At 39.6% G+C, this 21,454-nt stretch overlaps 1 protein-coding gene across 8 annotated transcripts in view; it reads left to right on the top strand.

Annotated features, from left to right (window-relative positions):
- The first annotated feature begins 3,844 nt into the window (after positions 1 to 3,844).
- atp11c (ATPase phospholipid transporting 11C) overlaps positions 3,845 to 21,454 on the top strand; it is a 44,065-nt gene continuing 26,455 nt past the window's right edge. For 4 of the 8 annotated variants that reach the window (XM_035955738.2, XM_035955737.2, XM_035955739.2 and 1 more), the window contains exons 1-2: positions 3,845 to 4,387; positions 20,579 to 20,698. In XM_035955738.2, coding sequence (XP_035811631.2) covers positions 4,361 to 4,387; positions 20,579 to 20,698 — 147 coding nt within the window. In that variant the 5' untranslated portion in view covers positions 3,845 to 4,360. The remainder of the gene's footprint in view (positions 4,388 to 20,578; positions 20,699 to 21,454) is intronic. The other 4 variants (XM_023286989.3, XM_023286988.3, XM_023286984.3 and 1 more) reach the window with 1 other exon arrangement.

Genomic DNA, 21,454 nt, shown 5'->3' with positions numbered 1-21,454 from the left:
TCATGACTGACAATAACAGACTTTAGAACTCCCATGTAGTTTATCAGAATGTACCAGAAAATTAGTGTTTTCCTACATGTGATCCAACATTCCTACAGTAGCAGATGCCTTTTGAACCTGATTTTTCATCCAAATTATAAGAATGCATGAATCTTTATTCCTTACTGAGTATATAGTTTGATGACACATAATATTTAAGTATTGAGAAATTGTTCATAAGGATGTAGTTCTTTTGGTTTCCTTGTTTCACAGGATTCCAGCTTAGTCTGCACTTCAAAACATGCCACGATAGCACTTTTTTGTCATTATGTATGTATATTATACCTGATGACACTATAGATGTGTTTTAAATAATTCCAATATAATAACTCAAAATTTCCAGTCCTTCCAAACTTGTACCCCTCACATATCAAGCTAGAGGCAAGAAGTGAAATCTAAACATTGACTTTTAATGAGAAAGTTAAGAGGTTGTAGATCATTGGATTTGATCATATTTCAAAACTGCCTAATTTTCCTTCCCCATGCTTTTCAATCATCTTGTCAGGGATTGTTACAAAACCAACAAGGTTACACTACATTACTTTTTTTCTATTTCAGCATTTCTACCAACATACACATGGGCTGGCTTGAAGCTCTGTTGGACCAAATAACACAGTGAGTAGGAAAACAGTTAAAGCTGCATCAGGTAAGTTGTTTCCAGATCCAGTATTACAAACACAAAAGCTGATGGGGCATTTGGAGGAGATTATGAATCAGGCTAAGGTCTCAAAACGTATTTATGTGTACTTCAACAAAATCTTTTACCATTTCTAATAGTTTATGCATTTTTTGTACTGGGCCTGGGTTTATTGTTGTGCTGTTTCATGTTGCTTTTTCTATAAAATTCTCTGCAAAGTCCACTTTTAGAATACTGAGCTCCAGAACTGAAAAGTTATTGGCAATATGTGACGTTGTGGGAAAATGGACCCACTAATTTCATAGAAATCATTTCTCAGCGGCTGCATGTGATATTTACGGTAGACTGATTTTGTTGCTTGTGGTAAGTTTTTAATGAAGTCAAGTTAAGTCAAGTCACTATTGTTTTGCATTGCACATTGAAAACAACAGTAGCTGCACCAAAGCAATCAGTAGAGACTGGCACTGCAAATTTACCAAACAGGTTTCTGTTTTAAAACACAACAAAAATCATTGGAGCGGAAGAAATTCCTTTTACTGGAGAGAGACCTCAGACAGAACCAGTCTCAGGGAGGGCAGCCATCTGGATCAACCGGTTGGAGTGAGAGTGAAGTGGTGACAGAAAAGGGATACAGACAACAAACAAGAGAAAATAAACACTGTGCAGATCGGTGAAACCGGTAGCTGCAGATCAGACCCATGCAGCTCTGAAGCTACAAATACCTGCAGAGAGGACACACAGTAGAAGAGAGAGAAGGTGCAATGGTAACAACATGCATGCAATAACATGGTAATACATTTGTGTAAATACATGGAGAAGATGACAAGGAGCAATAAAGATAAAGAAAGATAAAGAAAAGATAAAGAGAGCCATACAAAAAGTGTCACAAAGGTGAAGCATATCGGTTGGATTAAAAAGCAGTGGAACTATATTGGCAAAAGGATGAAAGAGAAAACTGAGTGATATCAGGCAGCGGCTCAATACTTAACAGCAGGACAAAAAAAGGAAAATTAGAGTGGACATGACTAGGACACCTGTCTTATATGTTTTTATAAAGACTTGTTTGATGTATATTTTTTAAAATAACAGCTGCATCTTATGGATGTGCTGAGATACATGTCAGAGACAGATCCTGATCAATTACAGACCACAATCTAACCACAAAGAAACGACATAAAGTCATGATTACTCACAGAAGTAAGAGTCGGAGGTCACTGCAGAACAGGTGAGTTAGAGAGAGAGATGCACTTCCTGTTGAAATGCAACAAAAACAGTAATATAGAAGAGGACTACTTGTAACAGTTGGGCTTGTTAAATCTGAAGTTCAGGGAACTAGATGACCATTAAAAGACTGTAAGGAGAGGGACACCCAGCTACATTATGTGACTGTATGACACATGAGGGACACATAATTAAAACATCACTGAACATGACAAGCCATGACAAGAGAGAGTTTATTTACTCCCTTTAATTTATGCCTTTTTTCATTTTTAAGGCATGTTTTTCTCATGTATTGTTATTGCACACCTTTATGGAACACCCACTTTGCATATCTCTACCTTTACTATACGAGCATGTGACAAATAAAATCTCTTGAATCTTTTTATCCACCACTTTTGAGATGATCACTACTTGACTGAAAACTGGAACAATCCTATAAATAACCTTTGAGGATATATTGACTGAGCTTTCCTATAGAGGGAATCTTGATTACAGTTTTCCTGCTCATGTACGTTTAATGCCAGCTGGCTTTACTTTGTAACTCGAAAACATTTTGTGCATCTATTCATTTTGCCACTAGTTTCCACTGAATATAAAACCCAAACCACTTAGATGTGGTCATGCCATTCCACTAAGCTGTTGCAGCTTAGTGTTTAAAAAGACTAACCCACCCAGACATACACACAACTCAATGTGAGCTACTGTCCTTGAGAGGATGAACAATATCTAAGCATTACATATATATATATATATATATATATATATATATATATATATATATATATATATATATATATATATATATATATATATAAAAAATAAAATTACACGATTGTCAATGAGTCATTTTGCCTCAATTTACTCAATGTCCCTCATCTGTCCATCTTCAGTCTGATTTATTTATTTTTTTAAAGTGGTGAATATTATGTTAATCATGTGTAAAATCGGAGGTCGCAGGAAACATTATTTTTAAAGTTAAAAATTCTTAAAGAGGATTGGGGTTCTGTCCATTTTTTGTGTCCTTTTCTTCCAGCGATCTGTGGAGCAATGTTTAAAGTGCCATAACTTGAGGCATTATGAAGCTAGAGTCCTGAAATTTTAGAGGCTTGTTGATACGTACACATGGTCTTCAGTGGTACAATTACGAGGTTTTACGATTGGTGGAATATCGGACATTTTTTATTTGCACCATCATATAATTGGACAGAAACATGCACAGAAACAAAAATCTGACAAATATGAGATGGTCAGACGAGAATAGATAGATAGATAGATAGATAGATAGATAGATAGCTAGCTAGATAGATAGATAGATAGATAGATAGATAGATAGATAGATAGATAGATAGATAGATAGAGATGCTGGTCAAAGGAGCCTAAGATGCTGGTATTTGCAGAAATGTGCAAAAATTTTTGATATTTACAATAAGGTGCAAGTCAGTGGTATTTACAATAAGTAAGTGTTATGAGAATACACAATTCAATAAAATAAAGTATTATAAAGTACACAGTGCAATATGAAAACTAGAACTAAAGTGTACATAGGAGGGGTGTGGTGCATGGGTCCTGGTGGTTCAGGGTAATTGCTTATTGCACAGTTGAACTGAGTCACAGGAATGTAGCAGCCAACAGATCAGGTCATGAGCCACTGCTACTGACCAAGGTGTTATAGTGCGTGATGGTTGTGGGGACAAAGGATCTCCTGAATCTGAATCATCTAAAACATATTTTCCCGAGTGAAAAAAAATCATCTGCAACGTGCATCCAGAGAATAAAAGTAAACGAGGTTCCTCCTCAGTGCTCAGTGATGATTTGAGTGCAGTCTCTCTGTCGTGCTCCTCTGTGAACATGCAGGGAAACAGGATTGTGTGTTGCCAGTTGGGACAACATTACCCAGAGTACAATGCGCGCGAAAGCCGCCGCACCTTCGCCGGGTGGAGCTTGTGAACGTGGGAACGTTTGTGGGCTGCTGCTGCTGCTGCTTGTTAGAGTGAAAATTGTTTGACAGGGAGGTGAGGCGACCTGTGCACAGGGGCTGACAGAAGTTAGTTTTCGCCGTGTCGGTGGGCAGTTTTCAGGTCAGCGGGGGAGTAGAGCTGAGAACGACAAATGATTTGTGTGAGTCTAAGCAACAGGGCACAGAGCGAAATGTCAGGGACTGTTAGAGCCTTGAGCAACGGGAAGCGCGACTAGTACACCGCAACGCGGAAAATATTTAGGGGAGAGAGAATGCGAATGGTGCGAAGAGACCGAAATCAAACAAAATGGAAACGATGTAGCGTCGCTGCGGCATTTCATATAGCTAGAACTAACGTTAGAGTAGAGAATAGATAGCTAAGGAGCTAGCTCGTTAACTAACATACATGTAAAGTTATTCCCCGGAGAAGCTGAAGCAGAGCCCGGAGGCGTCTGTTGAATCAGAGGAGTTCATCAGTGTTGAAAAATCAAAGAAGACATAAGAAGATGCTGCGGAGAAGGCTGAACCGCTTGGTATGTGTGCCTGGCATCAACACCACACACACACACACACACACACACACACACACACACACACACACACACACACACACACACACACACACACACACTGTTAGCTTATGACATCCAGCTGCTCCTGCTAGCGCTCTAACGGCTGTGACTCTGCCCTGAAAGAATCCACCGTGTGGCTGGCAGACCCGTTAACTAACCCCCTCCTCCGTGGCATCCTCGCTGTAAATGCGTTGAGAAACTACCCAGTTTACGGCAAACTTGTTACTTCACACTGACAGACTACACCAAACAGCTGTTGGCTCACTTCTGGTCTCTGGGTAGTCAGACACTTAGCTAACTGCTAGGTAAGTTCATACCAGCCAGGAAGTCACGACAGTTCCATGTTGATGTTAGCTAAACTGCACTTTCAGCTCACACGTGGGAACTCACCTCAGAGTAGACACATTGTGCCATCTCTGCAGTCTATGTGGGGAAAAAAGGCTCCATTAAGAGGACACCTACCTGTTCTCAGAGATGTATGCTGCTGCTTTTCTCTGGGGCCTCAGATGCTAAAAATATACACTCAATTATAAGCCATAACGACATCCATCAACCGACATGTTTCCCTGTGTGGCTTTGATGGTTTGCCTCAGTTGAAACAGCTAGTCGAACTATTGATTGATTTGACAAACGATTTTTTTCAGCTACTTAACACAAGTGTTTAAAAGTTATGTAATGGAGTGCTGCTTCTTAAAGCAAGCTTACTCATTAAGCATGTTTTAAAACAACCCAGTTGACTGAAGTCATGTACATGTTGTCAAACAGGCAACAGCAGAGTTGCGTACAGAAAAGCAACACAGAAAACGGTAAAATTTGCAGAATCAATAGATGTAAAATGCTGAACAACTTGCAAGATGTTTTCCTAAAGGAAAATAAATATAAAATATTAAAATAGGAGCACCACCAAGAGCAACGAAAAGGTTTTGAAAACAAATGGGCCTTGAGATTATTCTTACATATGTCAGTGGAGGAGGAATGTTTGATTGGGGGAGGAAGGCTAATCCAAAGTTTATGAGCTGCCATTGCAAAGACACAATCTCCTTTACCAACCAACTTGGATTGTGGAACATTTTTTCTGGATCTAAGAGGACTTGACGTAGAATCGCAGCAGAGAAGTTCTAAACTATATTAGCTGCCAACCCCATGCATGGCTTAGTAAACAAATATAGAAACCTTAAAGAAAATTCTGTGTTTAAGAGGGAGTCAGTGCAGAGATGTAAGATTTAATGCTCACTTTTTTTTAGGTATTTTTAAATCCATTTAAATAGAATGTCTCTGTATTCTGGACCATTGCTCCTAAAAGACATTTGAAGAAGAAAAATCAGCAGATGAATCAATATTGATAATAGTTATTATTCGTTCCTACCTGGCATGCATAATACTTCTGCTAAAGTACTTTTTGTGTTTATCCACCAAACTGGTTAAGTGTCAGAAGTTGGAATTTTGCCATCATGGATTGCTTTGACATCATATTTCACATTTGGTCAATTTAATGCTTACCCTTTTAAAGTGCATCCATTGGTTTCATTGCCCTTCTCATGCGTTAATCATGAGTGAGCTGGTGGAAAGTGGAGTAACCATCTGCAAGGCCAGGTTTATAAATGCTAAACCGCCTTTACTGCCTCTTTATCACCCCTTATGCACCAGTAACCTGTTGTCACCGGTGAGCTGAATCCCCCACACGCTATGTGAGCAGTATAGATACCGACAGTGAATAAGGAGAAGCAATATAATAATTATAGTGCCTGACCCTCCCCCTGGCCTCTCTCTAAGTGTTGCCAGGTCAGCTGATTTCCCTGCTTCTGGAGAGGATTGCTGCTGTAATTTCTCTTCAGTGTGAGCTGTAAATAATATTTTGTGCAGAGCAGCCAGCCACACTGTCATTGATGCACACAGTGCCGTTATCACAGGCTCTGGCTCTCTGCCTCCTGATTCACACCACCCTCCCCTTGCCCACGGGAGGTACACGTGCATCATGAGGAGGGAGAAAGATGGAGAGCGGGAGAGAGTGACTGCTCATACCAAAAGGCAGAGTGGAAGCCTCATGTGTCTCACTTGACTCTCCCACTATGATGCACTGTGCCACTAAACCCTTTGGAAAATCATTAAAGATGGCTGTGGGAGCGAGTGGGATAGGGCTTTTCATCGGGGGAAGCTCCAGAGGTTGTAATGCTCTTGACAGGAATGCAAAATCACACAGTTGCCTTTGATGTTCGTTCAAGCCCTTGAAGGCAGCAGTGTGATCTGTGAGAGGTGGAGCCTGGCGGAAATGTGATAGTATTCATTGTGGGAGCCCCTGCCTTGAGTGTGAGGAGAACAGCACAGGCACATGAAAACGCCATCGCCCAGGCAGCACCTCGCTATCTTTTTTTTTTTTTTTTTTTTTTTTGCACCATGGTAACTCGTAGATCTCCTCCTACTCACTAGCTCAGTTAAAATCACACGTGAAGTTTCTGCTTTTATATTTGGACTCTGTTATAATGCGTTTGCAAATACTCTGTGTGCTCAGGGTTGAATACATGCAGGCTTCTGTAAAGTAACCCAGCCTTGTTTACACATGTTTGAGGATGTAAACTCTGCAGGTGCTTTTACTCTGTGCATAAAGCCAGGAAGTGGCCACATGGACATAAACAGAATTGCTTTGTGTTCAGATTCTACAATAAACAAACTTTGTGCAAAAATAATTTGTCATTTAATTGATTAGTTAAGCAACAAGTATTCTGGAAATCAGTTAATCGTTTAAATCCATTTTTTAGAGAAGAATGCCAAACATTCTCTTGTTCCAGCCTTTCAGTTGTGAAGATTTGCAGACTTTTAGAGTTAATGTTAGCAAACTGAATGTCTTTGCAATTTTATTCTGATATTTTACGTACAAAATGATTAAGCAAGAAAATATTTGCTGAGATTAAGTGATGATGAAAACAAACTTTAGCTGCTGGTGTCGAGATTTTGTGGGTTTTCGATGTGGCTTAGATTCTTATTCGAAAGCAGCTCAAGGGATACCATGTGACATTCATGGAATTTCTCTCTCTCTCTCCTGCAAATTCAGTTGTGTTTCAGGACTTGCATAATGAAGCCACAACTCCGTCTCTCCTCTGTCTTTTCCATCCTGCTGCAGGCTGATACAGTGAGGCCTGCCGGCTTCAGCTCTGTCTCTACTTGACTGTGACCCATGCACTAGTAAACAGGCCCTTACCTGGCAGGAGATGTTGTTATGTGTGAGGGGGTTTGAAGGATTGCATGTCAAATGCGTTTGGAAAGCCTCAGGGCTCTGCAAACCTGTTTCTCAGGTCAGCCAAGAGCACCCACAGGTCTCGGATGTAAACACAAACCTCTATGCAGTGACCAACAGGAGTAGGATCAGGCAGTATTGACATGCACACAAGCAACACATCTACATAATTGAGTAATTTTGTACAAACATGTTTCGCCGACGCAAAGACACTAGCTTAAATATATTCCCACTCTTCCCCGTGGAAGTTAATATTTTGTTCAGTAATAAAAGATGGTGTTTTTGACCTGCTGTCGTACATTTAGTCACAACAACCTGCAAGCAGTGGGTTAATTAGTCTTATGAATATGCAGCATTCTAAGCATTTAGTAATTAATAAAAGAACTATCTTATTTCAAACACGCCTCATACTTTTTTCATTACTGTACTTTGCTGCATCACCTATCCTGCTTCAGAATGCTTCAGTTATATTGCTCATATCTTTTGCTTTTACATGCTCACATCTGTCAGTGGCACCTGTTGGAAACATATGAGGGCATTTTAGTAACTAATGAGATACAAGAGCTGCTTCACAAACAGAGCTGTCACTCCTGTGCGAGCACTTTAGGGTTACAGTGCATCTGAAGGCCACAGACCATACAAGGCATGTAGAGTCGTTTGATTCATCCGGCCCGTTTGATTAGGAGAGATGCGTATTGATTAGGACTGTGCTCACTTTTGCCGCCATTAGTCTTGCTACTGTGAGCTGGCTGGCGAACAGAATTGCTTACTCTGATTTCTTTCTCTTCCTGCCTCTCTCCGTCTGGCCTCCTGCACTCTGCCCAGTAATAGAAACACAGCCAAAGGAGCTCATCTGCAACACACAGCGGGATAATAAATATATTTAGTGTGGGGAGGGAGGTGGTGTGAAGGAATAAATGGCAGGCTTTATATAGTGAGCTGATGAAATATAGTGGGGGAGACCGGTAAGCCCTGCGTGACTCAAACCCGAGAAACTGGACTGAAACCAGGGGGCGGACCTGTATCCTCTTTGCACCTCTCCATCTCTTTCTCCACCCCACCTAATGGACAGACTTTTTCAGCCTTTCTGTAGTGGGTAACATTGGAGTGGGCGATTCAGGATGGATACAAGGGGACTATGAATGGTTTTTGTGGCAATTTTCCACCTCCTTTTAAAAGCTAGATTGAATTCTCGGTTTGTACCTCTAAATAATTCAGGTAGCTTCATTTATTTTGAATTCTCCTCGCATTGCTCCTCCCTTTCCTGACCCACGTATCCTCGCATAGCTAGTGGCACTCACAATGCATCCTCATCATCCATATATGTATAAAGGCTCATCCGGAGATTTTCTGTGCCATGCTCCAGCTCTAGCATTACTCAGAGAGCGTTCGCAGTGAGATGTGAAGGGAATGCTGAGATGTGTGTGTTTGCGTTATGTGTGTGTGTTTTTTTTTTTTGTCTGTGTCTGTCTCATTCCGTCTGAGCACAGAGGAAGGGGGAGAGACGTCAGCATCTGTGATGTTTCATCATCCCAGTTTTTCATCGTCACCTGAAATGATAGGGTACTCGCTGACACAGAGAAAGATGAACAGCGTGTGAGGATTTAACGAGTGCTAGAAGAAATACGAACATGCCCCCTCCCACTCGCCCAACACCTAGGTTAAGCAACAGCCTACAATGATTATCTCCACCGCAAACTCCCAGCGAGGCAGGCGATGTTGCTCAGTCACAGGGAGAAAAATTACCCCTTTTAATGTGGTCTCAGTTCAGTGGGAGGAAATGCTTGGTGAGAAAACCAAAATCAACCATGGCCTCGAAGCAGACGAAGGAAAGAGACACATTGATTTTTGTCATTAGTCTTGTTGCCCTCCTATGCAGTGTCTAAGGATAATTAATCGAATAGCAATTAGAGCCAGTGTAGCCTGGTACATTATTAAAGATAATGTCATCAGTAGGGCTGTAGCTGAGGTCGAGATTTTTAAAGCTCGTCAGCATTAGGATGTACAGTAAATGCCTTTTTGCCAGTATTGCATGGCTCTCTGCCAAATGTGGTGGGGGGAAAGAAAACTATTGTAGTGTTGTGCATTTTAGTTAAGCTACAACCCATACTTGACATGGAAAATGCAGCTGAAACAAGCACCTTCATCTAAGTAGCTGCATCTGGTGATTTGTCGTGCACACGCATGTAAACAAGAGCGCAGAGAGCATGTGCGCTTGGCTGGAAAAACCATACTCCATTTAAGGCTACACTACTTTAAATTCTCTTTAATTATAGATTAAAGTGTGACTAGGCTGCAGCTCAAAATGTGCTCACTTCTCCTGGCCTTAAAACACAAAGTGTAGAGGTTTTCTCCATAAGAACCCTAGAAACAAATGCACTTTTGTCTTTCTCCTGAGGACTTGCTGAACTCACTGGTCCAAAGTAAGGTATTTATGGGGACAAAGTTCATACTACAGAGGGCGGACTAACATATAATCTTAAACAAAGCCCTGGTAAATAAACGCTTTAGATCTATGAAGTGGTTAAAAGATAACTTGCCTGGTGAATGAAAAATTTATTCTAAGGTTTGCTTTGTGAAGTTTAGGCAATTTGCATGTGGTCTGTGTAGTCTTTTTAAGGTTTGATTCAGAGGAAGAGCAGTGTCAGATACATGACTGACCACAGACCTTTGTCAGCATTGTGTTGCACGCTTACACATTTCCTGTGTATCTTTGACCATTTATTGTGTTACAAAACACTTTTTAACACCTTCCCTGTTGGACATTAGCTGAGGGAGACACTCTCTGCTATGGTCAGAGGCTTTTCTCCAAAGTATTGCATATTTTAAAAATGTTCTCTTTTTTTTTTTTTTTTTTTAAAGATTTTAAACGGGTAAAACCTATGAATTCCTCTTTCTCAGTTTGAGGAAAAGCTTTAGTCTCATGGCCACCTGTTACGTAGTCACAAAATGTCTGTGGTTTTCCAATGTTTCAAAAGTTGTTAGAAGATCGTAAGTGTTGCAAAAATAGTTGATCCAATATCTGTCTGTTGCTTTTTGAGGCGACCAAATGATTGAGGAAGCAGCTCCCAGTGCGAGGTCTAGATGAATTTCCCCTCCTCCCCATTGTCGAGGGACAGTGTAATGTAGGCCAGTACCAGTCCATGGTACAGTACACTCTGTGTCTTCTACAGCTGCAGGGATGCTACTAGAACAATGAGCCTTTGCCTATCCACAACAGCTCCTTAGGATCAGCCCTCAGTTCAAGTTGGACTATAATTTCTCTGTGGGGCTATTCACCACTGTGTGCACACAGCGGACAGAGGAGAGAGTAACCTCTGATATGGGGTCCTAATACTATACCATAAGCCAAGTGTTGGTGAATCCGTTATGGAGGTAACTCCTATTATAGTATCATTATGGAGTATTGTCTCTGCTTTTTATTGATTTGGCAGCCGTCTGTGTAATACTGTTGTTGACTAACATTAATGTGGATTTTTTTTTTTTTTGAGAGAGAGAGAAGCTCTGTTTGTTAACTAAATTGCAGTATGTTGAGGTCTGTTGCGTTGTGCCCAAATCCTCTCAGCTGTCAAATGCTCTTAGAAGCTTTTTATAACTTTGGTTGCTTTATTGTCATGTAAAGCACTTTGAACTTTCTGTGTATAAAAGGGATAGTGCTGTACAAATACAATTTGATTTGATCTTCCACAGCAGATGGAAATCGAGGCAACAGTGAACTTTTTTAGCAGTTGATCTTGTAATTCTTTTCCTTCCATCGAAAAATAGTTCACAACATTTGTTGTATATTCTAGTTGAACTCTCATCCCCCCTGGGAATATATCTTAATCCAAACAGATTTTTATTCATTTTAAACTTTATTTCATACGTGAACTTTATTTAAGCCTGCTTGCTTTCTCTTTCGAAAGACCCAAGCTCCCATCAACATTTTTTTTTATTGTTTTTATTTTTTTATTGTAGTGATTTTCCACTCATTAAGCAAAGGAAGTAAGTTATAAAGCTGATATTTATAATAATACAAATATATAGCATAAAACATCTTAAAACTACTAATACTACTATTACAGTGATGATAAACAAATTGATGTTTTAGGAGTTGGTTATATTGCAATTATGAACAAAACTTGAAGATTACTCCACAGAAAAAAAGAATGCCAGAGGTGTTTTTAAGGATGCTCCAATAAGGACTTTTTGGGCCGATCATCTGGAAGCTGTATTGGTCCATACCAATCACTGATCACAGGGTTTCTTCAAAGCCTTCAAATCATCATATTGCATAATATATGTATTCAACTGTTCCCAGCTATATATATTATGTATTAAAGTTAGGAGGTCTGTTAGAGACATACTTTAAAAATAGAGCCTACGCTTGTTTATGGGAAACACCTTGGGACATAAAAAAACAGCGCTTTCATGTGCAAATTAATAAAATAAAAAAAGTTATAAAATAAACTATAGTAGATAGATGGATCACAACACAGGGCCTTCATCAATTAACTTCAAGTTTAGACTATAAAAAGTGCAACAAAAATGACTATAGTGACTATAGCTCTCCTGTGCATTTATAGAACATAGTGGAACACAGGCAAGAAAGTACACAGCAAGAAAAAACAAAACAAAAATCAAGCTTGTACCTCTCCATCTGTATCCATTTTTATCTGTATGGCTACAGCCAAAATATTCCGTCAAGTCAGTCAGGCCCCAGTTTTTTCTCAGCATTTATAGGAGATACCAAAGTGGCAATAAAGTGCACAGCAAAGAAAGAGAAACAAAAAAACACCAACAGCTAAGTGAGTGGGGACTGAGTTGCTAAATGGTCACACTCTCTCTCTGCCGTATTGCTTTTAAAAGTCATCATCTTCCTTTATGTGACAAACCACTTAAATGTCTGATGAGGTTTGTGGTGTTGAAATGTTTAATTTGCATTCCTTCATGAAGGACTTCCCTAGAACGCATTAGCAAACAGACACCTGGGTATACTGCCAGAATGGTGAAGTCACTGAAACTATTTTGTCTGCACATAGAGAAATGTTTTGTGTTTGTTTGTTAGTTTGTGTAATCTGATTGGCCTTCTGTAGACACAGCCGTTTAGAACGGATATCCGATAATGATCATGATTACATAGACAAACTCTGTACAAATATGCAGGAAAAACTAAAGAATTATGGAAACAAATATCAAAAAGTTTCACTCTAACCTGAAGATATTATATATAGAATAGTATTATTTGATCCTACTAAACAGAGCAAGTGTCTGTTTTATTTTTGAGTTCAAAAGGATTTAGTCAATGTCCATTAGACCTTAATATAACTGAGGATCTTTGTGCTGAAATTAGACAAATTAGCCCATGTAAGATAGCTTCATTAAGAGCTTATTTGCTGCACAGGAAAAGCAACAAAGAGATGAGTACTTCTGAAAGTCATTGTAGTGACATAGCTTTAATTTTGGTTTGATGTTAATGTGTCTTTGTGCTATATTTTCCTCAAAAGATAATGTAGCCCTTGTAAATTCTCTGCAGCCGAGGCAATGAGCACTTGGATGTGTAATCAAAACTGAGAGAGTTACAATTAGTGAGACAGAGTGAGCATGCTGGAATAGAACAGGCAAGTGGGCTGACAAGAATGAGAGAGAGGGATAAAATGAAAGAGAGGCAAGTGCCAGATAGAGTACTGCAGTGACTAACAGCGTTGACTCAACACATGCATCTTTCCCCTTGCGTTCAAACATTCATCACTCAACTCAAACATTCACTCAGCTGTGTTCAGTCTGCCATAGTCGCAACTTTATGTTGCCGATAGGCCATTTTTACTGTTGTCATTAACATTTCTTCACAGTTTACTGGATGTGATGCATTTGCATTGGGGTTTATTCACTGCATTACTCTCAGAATACGATTTTATGTTTAGGCTTATATTTTTTTTATCTAATGTAATAAATCTTCTCTTGGGACTTTCACTTACATAATTGTATGCAGTGAAAGGAAAAACTACTAATAGGTACCACATTAAATTGCAGATAAGGTGGAAATGCAGTGAATCCACCCTTCCTCATCATAAAACCTGACTAGATAAGGGGCATCTGGAGCCGATGTTTGCTATCAAAAGACTGAGTCACTCACTTACACATAGCACACTTGTCTCATGTACAAGTTCACCTACGTGAGAAATAAGATTGTGTGGAGTTTGCCTACATTACGTGAAATGGATATTAAGGTCAAATGGGTACACAGGTTTAACAATGAATCTGTCATTCTCAGTGTAGTGCAGTTTGTTGGAGGTACACGTGCAGGATATAAAGAAGTACAAGCATCGGTCCCCAGTGCTCTCTCTTCTTTGCACAGCTCCCTCACACCTCATTAAATGTGTTTAAGTAGATTTTCTGAGTGGATTTTTTTTGAGGCTTAATGGCACGGCTCCTGCGTTCTGTACCAGGAGAGCTTAGTGTTTTTGTCCCCCTGTACACACAGTTACAGTAGAAAACCGCAAACGCCGACTGATCAGAACAGAACAGAACCTGCTGTATTTTTTGGGGCTTACTTTTTTCCAATTTGCTTCAGCACATTTGTACGAAAAAGTTACAGCATCGATTTTGTTTGACCACAAAATCTATTTGTGTCAGGGTAAATAATACTCAGTGTACCGTTGTCACACTTGCTGTCCCTTTTTTTTTGTTTTGTTTTTTTTTAACTCCTGCACACCATGGTGTCATCTTTGGGCCTTGTCGGGAGATATACTCATGTAAGACACTGGAGCCATTCCTCAGTTAAATCTTGACGCCAAGCCTAACAACAAAAGATGCAAGCATCAGAGCATACTTTGCTGTCCAGAGGACTCCTGAGAGCCAGAGCCACTTATGGTGTTCTCTCTGACAGACTTTCAGGCCATAAATGGTAACATGTTCATGCCAGAGAAAGAGCTATGTCTAAGAAAACTGGATCTGTTATTTTGTCCTGTGTGATTCACATGTCACCTGGGGGTTGTGCATAGTTGCATTTCCACTGCAGAAACTTTATCCAGAGAAGAGGAACTTTTTCAGGAACTCATTTCACCCATCTATGGTTCCACTGGAGGGGCTGGGTTCTAGATAAATTTTTGAGGAGATAGTTTTACTCCCTCCAAAAATGCCAGCTCAGTGGATAGTATTCTCTGAGGATTCAGGATAGGCAGGCAATGAGAAAATTGTCCAATAGAATTGTTTTACGAAAAAGCCTTAGATGCAAACTGCCTTTAAAAAAAACAACAAAGATGTAAAGTTTAGTTCCATGAAGGAACCCCAAGTATGCTCCTTCCCTGGCTCATAACAGCATATCATACCTTGATAATAGAGCTCCTCTGCCCCTTTTCACTCTCCTGTGGCTGCTGTGCAGGTCCCCAGAGCTGTGCTAACCTGGGCCTTTCCTTAACCCCGTCTGTATCCGCAGACCTCCCCTGGTGAAGGCTGCAACGGGGATCTGCTCTTGCCCTTGTGAGACCCATTTCAGGCCAGTCATTTAGAACTTTAGTCATCCTGCAGCTCGGCAGCTTTGCCTTGATTGCCCTCTGTGCACATCATTTACTTTTTATTGTTAAATATGTATGAAAGTTTTATCATTTATTTATTCTTCTTTGTTTTTATGTAGGAATAATATTTTTATATGCCTGTATTGAATAGTTGTGCTGACATTATAATTATTAATGGTATACCTTGTTAAACGGGTAGAAGTAGTTAAATTCAGAGAAAGGTGGTTAAAGTAAAAAAAAAAAAAAAAAACACCCTTTTCTCCAGGCCTTTTATTAAATTAATGATTAAAAATATCAACAATTGTCTTAACCAGCTGATATAAAACATTTTATTTTGATAGACTTTTCAGCTATAGTGCTCAGCCCTCGTTCAGAAAGTTTTGGAGTTGGGCTTGCAGAGTTGAGCAACTTATTGGTCAAGTACGCCAATGTTTTCTGCAAGATTTTTCACTTGAAGTTTGTTGCTGACAATAATCAAAATAAAGCAGCCTGCAACTTATATCCCTGGAAAAATGGTTGCATATTAGTTAGCTTTTGATGATATGTCGACAACCCCAAAGTGGTTAAAATTCAAAGTACTTCTCACTAAACAGGAGAACTGAAAGAGGCCTCTTGGACAGGTTTTGATTTTAAAGAATAAAAACCGCAAGTCCAATCTCTTTCTTAGTATGCTGCTTGTATGGCAGGAAGCAGGGCTCTTGATTTAGAACCTGCAAACTGTTCTGTGTTGAGGTTGCATATTCTTTCCTGCATAGGTTTTCCCTGTGTTCTTGAGTTTCTTTGGATTGTCCACAAACTTCCAATACAGGTTAATTGTTAACTAATTGAAATCGTTTATCTTTATGTGTATTGCTACCTCTATCAGTATTGTGATTGAATGACCACTTCACCTCGGTGTACACTGTCACTCGCCTGATGTCAGCTAGATGTTGGATGAATGGATGATAGTTGTAGGAGTTTCATAAATGCCTTATGACATGAATTATGTAAGTATTCCTGGTGGGAATCTGACTACAGCAGGTTCTCTTACTCCACTACATCTGACCTTTTTTTGACTTGGTTGTGTCACTCTTAGAGCTGAAACAGTTATTAATCAGCTAGTTCAACAACAGCTTATTAAGTTTCAGCTGTTTTGATAATTTATGTAGTCTTGTCGTTTTTTATTTATTGACCTCCCTTACACATATAGAGATAATATAGTGCAGACTGCTGCGAAAGAAATGGCCACAGTTGAGTCAACATCTCTCTGATACAGTGTCAAATACATTAAAAATGCATGTAAAACTATAATTTAAAAAGGTGTGAGTGGTGTTGATGAAAGTTACTGTTGTGATGGATTGTAATAGAACGAATAGGGCTTTGTCATTTTCTGGTTACTCAGTGTGTTTTGTTCAGCTAACACCATGCAGATTGTGACAAAACAGGATAGTCACTGAATAGTGAGATGGTGTGACAGGACGCAGTGTCATCAGACCAGAGTCATCATTGGGACTTTGGCAGGAGCTGAATGCAGTCTTACATTTCCCCTGCTCACACTGGAGCACCTTTCCTCCCTGTCCCAGCCTGTGCTCATTTTACAATGTGTACATAATTTAATTTCGAGCATAATTTAATGTAAAGTTTCAGCCTCACTCAATTCTCTAATGCACCATTTATTTTTCACTAAGCAATTACGTCTTCTGGATGTTTGCTTTATTGATCTTCATTCATGTTTTGTAGCTGATGCTTTCTCATCAAGGATGAATTTACCATTTTATATTGACATACCGGCGCTTGACTCTTTGCTTTACTTACTAACATCATTGGCATCGAATGGCTTTTTTTGACCTTTGACAGTGAGGTAAAGATAATGCAATCAGTTCTATTTTTCCTTACATTAGCGTTTCTTGTATGGCCTTTAGCACTCTATTTTGGAGATGAGCATTGCAATCACGTAACTGCTCAAAAATGAAGTGGGTCTCATCATCTGACCCTCATTATATTTTACAGTGGATCCACCACTAAATCAGTGGCCATTCAGTAGTTCCGCTTTTATCTTTAGGACCCCAGGGCATTGACTGCTTTCTCATTTTATATAGAATTATTTTACTCATCTTCAGCATGAGTTATGTGTATGTAGGTGCCAATGTTTCCTTTTGAATATCTCTAATGTGGCCCACGACCTGCTTATGTAGGTTGTTATACAGCTGTTGAGCGGCAATGTTGGCTTATTCTACATACAGTGTATAGATGGTTTACTTGATAGGCCTGTGACCTTGAAACAGTGTGCCTTAGCACAACACTTGTGCATAATCAGGCCTACAGAAACGGGCACAAGTGAAAGATTGGCACTAGCAGATGCTTGCCAACTAATACTGTTGCCTTTGTGACCTGTAACCATAAAATACAAGCCAGAGCCCTTCACATGTACTTTGACTTAATGCTAATTTGGTTTGTAGATCGTGTCTTAATGCATTGTGTGCTTTGTCTGCACAGCCCTTTGTACATGATTGCCTCTAATGGTCCTACATTGTTAACTACTGTTACGTTGGCTGTTCACAGGATTGTTTATCTGGAAAGCCTCTATTAAATTTTTTTCAGAGCACACAGAAGAGGGCTAACTTCCAGCATCACTGCATCTGATTCAAATAAATGAACAAGCATGGTCCATTGGGATGTTCTTGGCTTACTGCTCCAGGAGGCTGGTTGTTGTTTGATACAGAAAACCTGGATATGCTTTAGTCCTTGGATCCTGTTGCACTTCCTTTCTCTCATATTCTTTCTTCCTCCCACTCTCTGTTTCTCCCCTCATTCTCTGGCAGCCAGGTTCGTCCGGTCCTGCTGAAGCAGTGTCAGTGTGTGCTGAGCGGGTAGGGGGTGGTAAAGTTGACATCCATACTGAGGTGTGAACATGGTTGCTCATGCATAAAGGAGCATTATGTAAGCCCGTTGGCTTCCTTCTCTAGTCTCAACTGGAGAGAAGATGGGAAGTACTCCAGAATTCGCAATAAGAATTTGGCCATTATTTTGTGTTGTTTGACTGTTAATGAGAAACAAATGACTGTGTAAACTGTATTCATGCAGGCTGTGTTGTTGTTCCCACATGCATAAATCAGACTTCCAAGTGTTTGAGGCTATGCTCTGATCTAACCTCTTGTCATAAACCGACTTTGGGCAGCTTGCTGCCCAGGTGGCCGTAATTCATGTTTCCTGGCATTTGTCCAGGATCAGATGTTCATGGTAATCTGTCCACTCAACCCACATGTTGCTGGTCTTTATATTAGATAAAGCAGATCCCCTGCCAGCATAACCTTAATAATTTACTGACATTAATAGCTGCATAGCTTGTGCTGGAACTGAAAACATAACTGTATGTAAGAAAAGTGGCTGCGATACTCACTTGGATGATGTTCTTGATTGCCAGAGGAGAAAAGAATAGATTGATTGCAACATGCATAAGTTCATTTTGCTAACACTGATTCCATTTGTCACTCTTTGTCTGTGTGATGAGTGTGATCAAGCATTTTATTATCTAATCACTTTTGAAATAATGCATTCATGTTTGCTTTTCAATTAAAAAATGCCTCATCTTGTGAAAAAACAATGTAAAAAAATTTGAAAAAAAGATCAAAAATGATTAAATATTTCTAGACCCCACCGTTGGAGTCAGTGAGTTGTCATGAATATCATTCTTAACATTAACGGCACAATGCTCAAGATGTAGTAGATGTCTAATGAATAATTGGGAGCCAACCTTGATAATCAGGCCAGTCACAGTCTGACATCTTCCTGTTGACTACAGTTATGGTTATAGTTTGGTTGGAAGGACAGACAGACTGAACAGCTCGCTAACATTATCCAGATTAAAAACTAATTTTTTAAAAATATCATCAATATAATTTCCCCTCAACATAGGTTTGGTTTTCTAAAATGATTCCTTAAAACAGCCCCTGTTCCTGATCTTTTTTGCAATAACCCTACTTTTCCCGTTAATTGCAGTGAACTGATGAATACTAATGAATGACAGACACGTCTCATGCACTTAAATGGTCAACAGCTTATCTCTGATCAGTTAGTTCACCCTTTAAAGTAGTGGGAATAGTGAGATAAGGAGCATGCTTTAGGGTAGGAAAGAAGAGGAGATGGAAGCAAATATGGGTGTAGCAGCTCTGGCTGATCCAGTACACTGGCTTTGTTGTTATCATGATCTCGCAGTCTTTGTAGCTGTCCCCTCAAAGCTTTAGGATTTCTTGTGTGTGGGATGTCAGGAAGGAAATGGAGGTTTTTGAGAAACCAGTGTACACCTTATATTTTGGGCTGCATTTGGCCTTCTGAGGACACAAAAAATGTGTTTGAATGCAGTTCTTTGAATGCACAAAATTTCTGTTCAGTGACAGTGAATCATCATATTGCACTGATCTGATATATTGACTCAATATTGGCTTTGATACTGACCCTATTAAACAGACTGGATATCACCCAGATATTGCTGATCTGCATTAAATCCTGTTTCTTTGTTATAAAATTGTAACTTTGCAACTTGATAACCTTTTGTAGAACAGTGTAATTATTTTTTTTCCCAAGCCAGAAAGAATGTTAATATATGAATGTCTGCTCTTTTTGGTAAACAGGGAAGTGTAGGTAGAGTCTCAACCTAGCACAGGGAACAATAAACCGTAGTTCTACTTGACAATTAATCACTTTGTTTTCCTCTCTGAGTTTTCGCAGTTCCTTTTTTGGGTTGGGTTAGACAATTGTTTTTGAAATCTTTCCTCTTTCAGATGTTGGGTTACTGTTTCCACACGGATATGAGTGTATACACATATCTCTGTGCTTCCTGCATCTCGACAAAGAAGCATAACCCATAAATCTGACCACAGCATTTTTCCCCCAGCTGCTTACATTTATTATTTGTTTATCATTGATGAGCGACCACTTGGGAGGGAAGAAATTAAGTTATCGTGCCCACACAATCACTATTCTGGCCTGTTGACCCTTGTCATACCTTTCTTTGCCCCTTCTCTGAATTATTGGCTTGCGCACGACAGTTTTCCAGTAGAGTGCTTTTCGGGTCTTTTTAATTTTCTGCTCCAGAGTAAGAATCCTAATCTCCTAATTCTATGAGTGGAATGTAGGCCTTATTAGACTGCACATTTTTGTACTCACAACAGATCTTTTGTGAATATAGCTTTATACCCCAATAACAGTGCACCACTTTGGTTTTCATTGATCTATTCTGCATCCCCCATGTTTTAGCTGGTGCATCAGATTTTGTCTTTCTTTCAAGTAATTCCTATTTCTTGTATGATGCACATTTTAGTGGTTGTTAGATTTAATTACACTGTTTTGATGTTTAAAATCACCTTTTAAGTGAAGATAAAAACATGTCCTCTCTTTTCTTTATCTGTTTATCTTTTCCCCCTGCCCCCCTACCTTCTCTTCTAGCTTGGGGGTGATGAGAGAAGAGTAGACAGTAGGACTATCTATGTTGGTCATCGGTCATGTCCTGCCAACGAGGCTTTCATCCCACCCAAGTTCTGTGATAACAGGATTGTGTCCTCCAAGGTAAGAAGCACACTCACACATGTATGTCAGGGCTCCAGGATGACCATAAACAGGGCTCGAGACTAACTTTTTCACAGGTATCACCGGTGCGACCAACTTTCTCATTGATTCACATCTCCCACCTTGTCACAGTCAAAACACATCACTTGCTAAACATGCTCTTATCGATAGACACTAAAATTGACCAATGTTCCCTAAACGCCCCATGTTGCAGGCTACACTATCGGGTACATGGTAGCTACAATGCTCAGACAGGTGTGTGACCAAAAATTGTTTTAAAAAGACTTAAACAAGGGCGTTCTAATGTCAGATTTGTCCATGATGAAACGGAATGATTTTTTTTCTCACATTTTTAAGCGTAAATATCACAGTACACTAAAGTCATAAAAAATACTACTTTCCATCACTGTGGTTCACACATTAGCTTCCTGCGTCAGGGCAACACCAATACAGCTTAATGATCATCATGCCCTCGCACAATGCGATCACTTGAAATTCTAACTCGCACACTTTCAAAAAAGGTTGCAAATGCAGCCATTTTGGTCACAGTCTGGAGCCCTGATATACCAAGATAAAATTCATATACATTAGTTTTTTCATCAGCTTTCCTGTGTATTATGTTTCACCTGCCTTGAGGCATTTTCTTCTGTTATTTATTACTTGGAACGCAAAATTAACCCTTGAACAGTCCTGAGCATTCCCAGGTCTTACTTCCTCCCAGTGTCTCTTTACACCCTTGTCTTGGCTCCCAACGGA

The sequence above is a fragment of the Amphiprion ocellaris genome, chromosome 13 (genome assembly GCF_022539595.1).
Source record: "Amphiprion ocellaris isolate individual 3 ecotype Okinawa chromosome 13, ASM2253959v1, whole genome shotgun sequence".
In the NCBI taxonomy this organism is placed as follows: Eukaryota; Metazoa; Chordata; class Actinopteri; family Pomacentridae; genus Amphiprion; species Amphiprion ocellaris.
Note: the sequence above shows the minus strand (reverse complement) of the source record. Positions and strands in the feature narration are given on the sequence as shown.